This window comes from Cucumis sativus, chromosome 3 (assembly GCF_000004075.3).
Source record: "Cucumis sativus cultivar 9930 chromosome 3, Cucumber_9930_V3, whole genome shotgun sequence".
Taxonomy (NCBI): Eukaryota; Viridiplantae; Streptophyta; class Magnoliopsida; order Cucurbitales; family Cucurbitaceae; genus Cucumis; species Cucumis sativus.
In genome coordinates, this window is record NC_026657.2 from 14807606 (window position 1) to 14816170 (window position 8565).

The window sequence follows — 8565 nt, forward strand, 5'->3', positions numbered from 1 at the left end:
CTAAGGTTCGAGGCGAAGGCTACAGGATGAGATGAGTTGTTCTGCTTACTAGACGTTCATTGCGTCATCTCACGGTGAGATAAGCGACGAGTGTCTAGGTGACACACCTCCATCTATTTATGGTGTAAACTATTTCAATTTGAGAATGAAATAGTAAACACTATAACAAAGAATAAATACGTGATTATCTAATATTTACAGTTACATGTAAATATTTGGGAAGAGTAGGCCCATTGGTGTATAAATTCAGTGAAAAAAGAAAAAGAACTAAAGAACGACAGATCGCAATTACCATTTAACGGCGCGTGAGGGTAACATTAGAGCGATTGAGTAGAGTACAGTTCAACGCCGAAACTTTCGTATCGTATAAAATCTTAGATATGAAGCAAAACCCAAAAACCCTCGGAAAAGAGCCTCCATTGGAGAACCCACATCTCCCCCTCCGCCTCTTCCGCCGGAGATTTTCTTCTACGGTCACCGGGAATTTCTCTTTCTACAATCACCATGTCTCAGTCTTTGGAGCTTTTACTCATTCAATTCCTTATGCCCGACAATGATGCCCGCCGGCAAGCGGAAGAGCAGATTAAGCGCTTGGCCAAGGATCCCCAGGTGGTACCTGCTCTTATTCAGCACCTCCGCACTGCCAAGACTCCCAACGTCCGCCAGTTAGCTGCTGTTTTGCTCCGTAAGAAGATCACCGGTCATTGGGCTAAGCTTTCTCCTGAACTCAAGCTGCTTGTTAAGCAGTCATTGATTGAGAGCATCACTATGGAGCACAGGTCTCTTCTCGATTTTTCATTTTGAGTTCTCAATTCCAAATGATTCGATTTAAAGGGAATTGGGTTTGTTCCAATTCATGGAATTCGTCTCTTCCTACCATTCGTTATCTTCTATTTTGGAAATTTTAATGAACGTTTTTTGTTTTGTATGTTTTGCTATCGATTGTCTGTGTTTTCTATTATTGACAAATAACCGGTGATCTTGCAGTCCACCTGTGAGGAGAGCAAGTGCAAATGTCGTAAGTATTGTTGCAAAATATGCTGTCCCGGGTGGGGACTGGCCGGACTTGTTGCCTTTTCTGTTCCAATGTAGTCAGAGTGCACAGGAAGATCATAGAGAAGTAAGTTCGTACCCTACAAGAAATTTTTACCAATGTCCAATCAATCAATGTGAATTTACTCGTACCTCAAAGGCACCAGCTACGTTCACAACATGACTAAATAATTTTAGAATGTGCATATTTTGTATCTTCTTCTTGTTCTTTTACTGGTGATTCATGTTCATTGAAGATTTGAAGTCTTATTAAACGCGGTAGTAGGTATGGACTAAATCCAATTGTTTCAGCTGACTAAAATGTATGATTCCCTTGGTGTTAGTAGGTGGCTTTGATTCTATTAAGCTCCCTGACAGAAACGATTGGAAACACTTTCCTACCACATTTTACAGACTTGCAAGCTCTCCTACTCAAGTGCTTGCAGGATGAGACTAGCAGCCGTGTCAGAGTTGCTGCTTTGAAGTAATGTTTTTGTCTTTTACTTGCTCCATCTTCTTACCGTTAAGTAGCTTTCTTATTTACATAAATATTTTCTTCTAATGTTCAGGGCAGTGGGTTCTTTTCTGGAATTTACTAATGATGGAGCGGAAGTGGTAAGCCAGAATATGATTATGTTAATTTATTTTGAGTTTCTGGTGATCCCCCCCCTGTTGATGGCATATAATTGGTTTCCTTAGTGCATTAGTTTTCAAGTTGTTTTATCATTTCCTTTGGGTGTCATTTCTAATATCAATGTTTCCTGGGCTCTTCTATATTATTTTTATTCCAGCTCACAATCATTCACTCATATCTATCAATGCAGGTCAAATTTCGGGAGTTCATTCCCAGCATTCTAAATGTTGCAAGGCAATGCCTTGCTAATGGTGAGGAGGATGTTGCGGTAATAGCTTTTGAGATATTTGATGAACTAATTGAATCTCCTGCTCCACTTCTTGGGGAATCTGTTAAATCAATTGTTCAATTTTCACTTGAAGTTTGTTCTAGCCAAAATTTGGAATCTAGCACCCGTCATCAGGTAGGGCTGTATATGTATCTTTTCTTCAGAAAAAAGAATAAATTGGAATTTCTTTTTCAAGAGAGAGTGCTTTTTTTGTGCTCTCTCTCTCTTGTTTTTTTTACCCCTAATCTTTCTTTGTCTCTGTTCCTTGTTCAATCCCAGGCAATTCAGATAATCTCATGGCTGGCAAAGTATAAGCCCAACTCCCTGAAAAAGCATAAATTGATTGTTCCCGTGCTACAAGTTATGTGCCCATTACTTGCAGAGTCATCTGACGGAGATGATGATCTTGCTTCTGATCGAGCTGCTGCTGAGGTTATTGATACAATGGCCTTAAATCTACCAAAGCACGTTTTTCCCCCTGTACTTGAATTTGCTTCTCTTAGCAGTCAAAGTGCAAATCCAAAGTTCCGTGAAGCTTCTGTAACATCATTAGGGGTCATATCTGAAGGTTGTGCAGACCATGTAAAGAGTAAGTTAGAACCAGTTCTTCATATTGTCCTTGGAGCATTAAGGGACCCAGAACAAATGGTAAGAGGGGCTGCATCGTTTGCCCTGGGTCAATTTGCTGAGCATTTACAGCCAGAAATAGTGTCACTCTATGAGAGTGTGCTTCCTTGCATTTTAAATGCCCTTGAAGATAGTTCTGATGAAGTGAAGGTATGGTGGATCCATGGAGGAGAAATTATGTCATGATTGAAGTTGTGCACAAGTTTTTAGTGAAAGTGAATTTTCATCTGCAGGAAAAATCATACTATGCATTGGCTGCATTTTGTGAGAACATGGGCGAGGAAATTCTTCCTTTTCTTGATCCTTTGATGGGTAAACTTTTGTCTGCTCTTCAGACAAGCCCCCGAAACCTGCAGGAAACATGCATGGTACAGCATATTTCCATGACCATCTAGAGACTTTGCAATGAATTTTTAATCTTCTGTGATCAAATATATTTCCATGACTTGAAATTTGTTGAATGAATTACAGTCTGCAATCGGTTCAGTAGCAGCTGCAGCAGAACAAGCTTTCTTGCCTTATGCTGAGAGAGTGTTGGAGTTGATGAAAATTTTTATGGTCCTTACCAAGGATGAGGAGCTATGTTCCCGAGCAAGAGCAACTGAGTTGGTTGGAATAGTTGCCATGTCTGCTGGGAGAACTCGGATGGAACAGATTCTACCTCCTTTTATTGAGGCGGCAATTGCTGTAATGCATAAGCTCTTGTCTTTGGCTGGTCTAGATTTCTCTTTTTACCTTCAAAGACTTAATCCATCCATTCTATTCTCTTAGGGTTTTGGTTTGGACTTCAGCGAGTTGCGAGAGTATACTCATGGATTCTTCAGCAATGTAGCGGAAATTTTGGATGATGGATTTGTGAAGGTAATTATCTTTGTATGATTTCATTGCCAATCATTTTCTTATATTTACAGTATCTTTGAAGTTGAACTTTGTTTTGAAAACAGTATCTTGCCCATGTTGTACCCCTCGCATTCTCTTCTTGCAATCTCGATGATGGCTCTGCTGTAGATATAGATGAATCAGATGATGAAAATGTAAATGGGTTTGGAGGAGTTTCATCTGATGATGAAGCTCATGATGAGCCCAGAGTTCGAAACATTAGTATCAGGACAGGGGTGCTGGATGAAAAGGCAGCAGCAACTCAAGCTCTTGGCTTGTTTGCACTACACACAAAGAGCTCTTATGCTCCGTATCCTTTGTCATAGTTTTTTGTATTATTATTTTCTAATTCCCCTGGAACCCCGCTGTCATCAATTACTATTTTGGGTTCTTTAACCATACTAAGCTATTTGGAGGAAACACTAAAGATTTTGGTTCGACATTCTGGATATTTTCATGAAGATGTCCGACTTCAGGCAATCATTTCTTTGGAACGTGAGTTGTTAGCTCTTCTTTCTTTGAAATTATTCTGTAGCCACTGGATAGCTCGTCTTTTTTCAAGTTATTCTTTATGGTTGGTAAATATATCTTTTCTTTTCTTAGACTTTATTCTCTGTGCAACTTATTTATAATAAACAATAAATGCTAAGGGAGCATTACTAGTGTTAAGCTTATAAATTTTATTTGTTTGTTATGTTTTCCAATTATTTTATTTGTTTATCATGTTTTCCGTTTATTTTATTTGTTTATTATGTTTTCCGTTTATTTTATTTGGACTAGAACGTGAGGGAATCAGTAACCTTCTTAATTATCGTTATTTATTTATTTTTTATTTTTTTTGGATCTATTCTTCTTTCCGTTTTTATATCTTATACTTGTTTAGGGCTGTTTATTATGGTAACTACGTTTTTATTCATTTTCATTGTATGCGACTGCAGATATTCTTAAAGCAGCTCAGGCAATCTCCCAAAGTTACAACGTGAGTACTTATCAACACACCTCTCCTCACATTTGGAGTTAGACATATGCACATAATAGTTGTTTCGTGCCCCATTTTTGCCGTCAATTTATTAATTGTATATTTGATGGTTAATTATTGGTGAATTTTAAATTCTTTAATTTTACATATTTTTGTGTTTTGGCATTTGTGTATGAATTTATTGCTTTTTTCTTCCCTCAACAAGACAGGATATTGGTTACCTTTTTTTACAAGGAAATTTTATTCCTACATGATGTGTTATTTGTATTCTCACTTTTCCTCATCTTTTTCCCCGTTGTTCAGGATGCATCGACAAAGGCAAAAGAAATTTTTGGTAAGACTGTCAGAGCATGCTATGGCACTCTATGTACATGTTTAATTTTGTTGGAGTGGCAATTAAGTTCTTCATTTGTTCTAGATACTGTGATGAATATTTATATCAAGACCATGGTTGAAGATGAGGACAAAGAAGTAGTTGCTCAAGCTTGTACAAGCATGGCTGACATTATCAAGGATTATGGCTATGTTGCAGTGGAACCTTGTAAGTTTTGGTATTAAGTCTCAGATTGCTGTGATGAATTTTTATTGACCCATTCTATCTGATTCTTATGGTTTGTTGTTATGGTATAAACATTAGATATGCCTCGGCTAGTTGATGCAACATTAGTTCTGCTTCGTGAGGAATCTGCTTGTCAGCAAGTGGAATCTGATGGTGAAATAGATGAGGATGATACTGAACATGATGAAGTGCTTATGGATGCAGTGTCTGATCTGCTTCCCGCATTCGCAAAGGCCATGGGCTCTTACTTTGCACCCATCTTTGCAAACCTATTTGAACCATTGATGAAATTTTCGGTGAGTTAGCTACTGGGTTTCATAGTTCTTAAAAGATTTACAAGCGAGTAACTTATGAACTGTTGCCTAATTTTCCTTTGTGTTCATCCAGAGAGTCTCACGACCTCCTCAAGATCGAACTATGGTGGTTGCCTGTCTTGCTGAAGTAGCCCAGGACATGGGGGCTCCAATTGCTACTTATGTTGATGTAACTATTGATTACCACAGTTAATTTTGATTTTGCTTCTTTATGTTGTGGACCGATTATTTTAGGAGGTGCTTGGGGCAAGGAGTTGAGTTACTCATGAGGCAACAATATAGGGAGTTAATAATGCATGAAATTGATGTTTTCTAGTGGTGGACCCACAAACTCCTTTAGCCAAACAAGGAGTGAACTCCACACTTCCCAACTCCTTGGCCCAAACACCTCCATTAAGTGATCTAGAAAATTTGATAATATTTGGTGAAAATACTAAATTGTGACTTTAAAAAAACAAATGTTTTTCACTAATTAGAAGCATTCAGGAATCCAAGATTTCAATGATGAAAGTGGCTTGAAAATTTCTAAGAATAGTGATAAAAATACTCTAGTAGCAGTACGTTTAGGAAAAACATTTAACTACTATCTTTCCAACTTCACCTAAAAATATTTTTTTTCAAAAGACATGCAAACGATTGAAAACGTTTCAAGTGGCTATTTTCTAATGCTATGCGTAACTTTCAGAAAGTAATGCCTTTGGTTCTCAAAGAACTGGCATCATCAAAGGCAACTAATAGAAGGAATGCTGCATTTTGTGTTGGAGAGTTCTGCAAGAATGGGGGCGAGTCTACTTTGAAGTATCCTTGTCTATGCAATTATATTGGATTATTTACTTTCATCTGTTAATGTTGTCTTGATTATTTCAATAGCGCGTTTGTGTTGCTTACCTTGGAGACCTTGGAGTTTAATATTGTTACATTGTACTGAATCATATGCTTATATATTATTTTCCACATTCAACTTTTTGCTTTGAGCCTTCTTTATAATCAGCCCCACCTTTTTTCTTAATCAATATCAGATATTACAATGATATATTTCGTGGACTCTACCCATTATTTGGGGAATCTGAGTCAGACAATGCTGTTAGGGATAATGCAGCTGGTGCAGTCGCAAGAATGATAATGGTGCACCCTGAAGCTGTCCCATTGAATCAGGTTAGTTATCTTAGGCTATTGTTCCCTCCACCCAGTTTTGTTCCTTCTGCATCTGTAGGTACTTGCTTAGATGTTTTGTTTAGCTGCTTTGTTTTGATCTTGTTACCTAGGTACTCCAAGTTTTTCTGAAAGCTCTACCTTTAAAAGAAGATCACGAGGAGTCCATGTCCGTCTATGGCTGTGTGTCTACTCTTGTTTTGTCATCTAATCCTCAGGTATTTGTTCTCTTGGTCTTTAGTATGCTTTGAAAATGCTTATTTATGGGGGGCACAGTTTTGTTTTTTGGAGATAATTCAGGAACAAAAACTTTTTGTTAGCCACTCAATTACATCGGATAACTAGGAAACACTTGATCCTGTGATTGATTCTTACGGAAATTCATACCATGTTGAATTGTCTTTTTATATAAAATTGCCCCAAACAGGAAAATCTTGGATTCTCAAGTCTCCCGTAGTGCACAGTAACACTGGGGGAAAGGTTTTTGTACACAAGGGAAATTATGCATACTTCATTACTTTCTATAGTTTGGGGCAAACACTCTTACAAATTCCAAAATTTAGGTCATTAGGTCATTAGTACAAAGGAAAAAAACCTAGATGATTTTTTTTTTTTTTAAGTTTTACCGATATTTTCCGTTCGTGTATCCAAACATTTGGGGAAGTCTTCATAAACCTTTTACTTTATCTTTGCCATAGGACCTAAATTGTATTTGTATTGGATAACATGTGGAAGAAGTTTAGGTGGCCTAATATATTAACGGCCAACACGATGTTTGAAGTATAAGATAGAGAGGTATGAAACCGGAAAGCGTGGAGAAAAGGCAAACAAATAGTAATTGGAGGGCTAATCAAATTTGAGATGAACTAAAAGACCCAAACTAAGTTGTTAAATATTTAAAAAGAAATCTGGTTGAATATAGTTCTGCTAACTATGGTGCCAATTGCAGATCCTTTCTTTGGTTCCGGAGTTGGTTAATATCTTTGCTCATGTTGTGGCATCGCCTATTGAAACGTCAGAAGTTAAAGCTCAAGTAGGCAGAGCTTTCTCACATCTACTTTCACTCTATGGTCAACAAATGCAACCACTTTTGAGCAATCTCCCTCCCGCGCATGCAAATGCCTTAGCTGCGTATGCCCCCAAATGCTAGCAATCCCTACAAACTGCATTTTCCTCTTATCCAACTTGTTTTTTCAACAAGCTTTCTTTCCCACAAAAAGTTATCATTTCGAGAACAAACTTCGTAAGATGAAAAGTTCCTCCATCAGGTATGTTGAAATATCTCCATCTCCTTTGCTTATATTTCTGCTACATTTTTATGTTTGTTTCCTTAACATTAAAACCATTGCTCGATTGTACAGGTCGCTCATTGGCACTCGGGGTGCCATTTTCCTTTTTCTCCTCCTGGAGACGATACCCATTTTTGTTTAGATTCATTTGTTTTTATACTATGTTCTGTTATATTCTTCCCTATTCTTGGTTTCAATAATTTTTTTACCATCGTGTGTTCTTCCCAGTTTAGCGTGTGAAGTGGTTTAGAGGAGAGGCTTTGTTTAATTATTTTTATTATTTTTTTTGGGTGGATGTGAATTTTGCAATGCATCCATAGTCAATAGTGATTTTATTCTTTCTTTCCCCACTTTGTGGTTAAGCTGTTTACATTGAGATTGAGTTATTAAAGAAAATATATGGTTGTGGTTTGTTTTGTATATTTTATCTTTTTTTATTTAAATGGAAATTTGTGTTTTGTATTGGAAGTTGAAACTAGCAAGGAAAAACTATAGTGGTTCATATTGATTTATTTGTATTATATTGAGTAAAATACGTGTATCCTACTCAGATTCATTATTATTATAGTATTTACTGTAAAATCTGTGACCTAAGATAGCAGTTATGATAAATAGATGAATATGGTATAGTTGAAATTTTATGGCTTATTTACCAAGTAAAAAAGACAGGTACGTGTTGGCAACTATAATCTAATGTAGTTGGCTGAGGCTCTTTCTTTGGGTCAATTACTTTATATGTATATTTAGTATATCAGCATGTGAGAAGGATTTCAACAATGACTTCTTTAATCCTTTTAGGCCCTTTTAAATTAAATCAATAGGTTTTTGGAAC

General features: G+C 37.0%; 1 protein-coding gene across 1 annotated transcript; it reads left to right on the top strand.

Moving 5' to 3' along the window:
- Positions 1-381: 381 nt before the first annotated feature.
- LOC101205689 (importin-4) lies at positions 382-8155 on the top strand. The gene is made up of 21 exons (XM_004146216.3): positions 382-779; positions 988-1120; positions 1380-1516; positions 1602-1647; positions 1857-2069; positions 2214-2711; positions 2795-2929; positions 3033-3248; positions 3333-3422; positions 3506-3750; positions 3847-3935; positions 4379-4419; positions 4723-4753; positions 4838-4960; positions 5057-5274; positions 5366-5461; positions 5978-6090; positions 6312-6447; positions 6558-6662; positions 7394-7712; positions 7806-8155. The coding sequence occupies exons 1-20, from the start codon at positions 505-507 to the stop codon at positions 7592-7594; spliced, it is 3141 nt and encodes a 1046-aa protein (XP_004146264.1). The 5' UTR covers positions 382-504; the 3' UTR covers positions 7595-7712; positions 7806-8155.
- Positions 8156-8565: the final 410 nt, after the last annotated feature.

Coding starts and splice junctions, on each gene's coding strand:
- LOC101205689 (XM_004146216.3), top strand. CDS start 505: ATGTCTCAGTCTTTGGAGCTTTTACTCATTCAATTCCTTATGCCCGAC. Junction 1,121..1,379: donor CACAGGAAGATCATAGAGAA/GTAAGTTCGTAC, acceptor TGGTGTTAGTAG/GTGGCTTTGATTCTATTAAG. Junction 4,754..4,837: donor AAAGGCAAAAGAAATTTTTG/GTAAGACTGTCA, acceptor CATTTGTTCTAG/ATACTGTGATGAATATTTAT.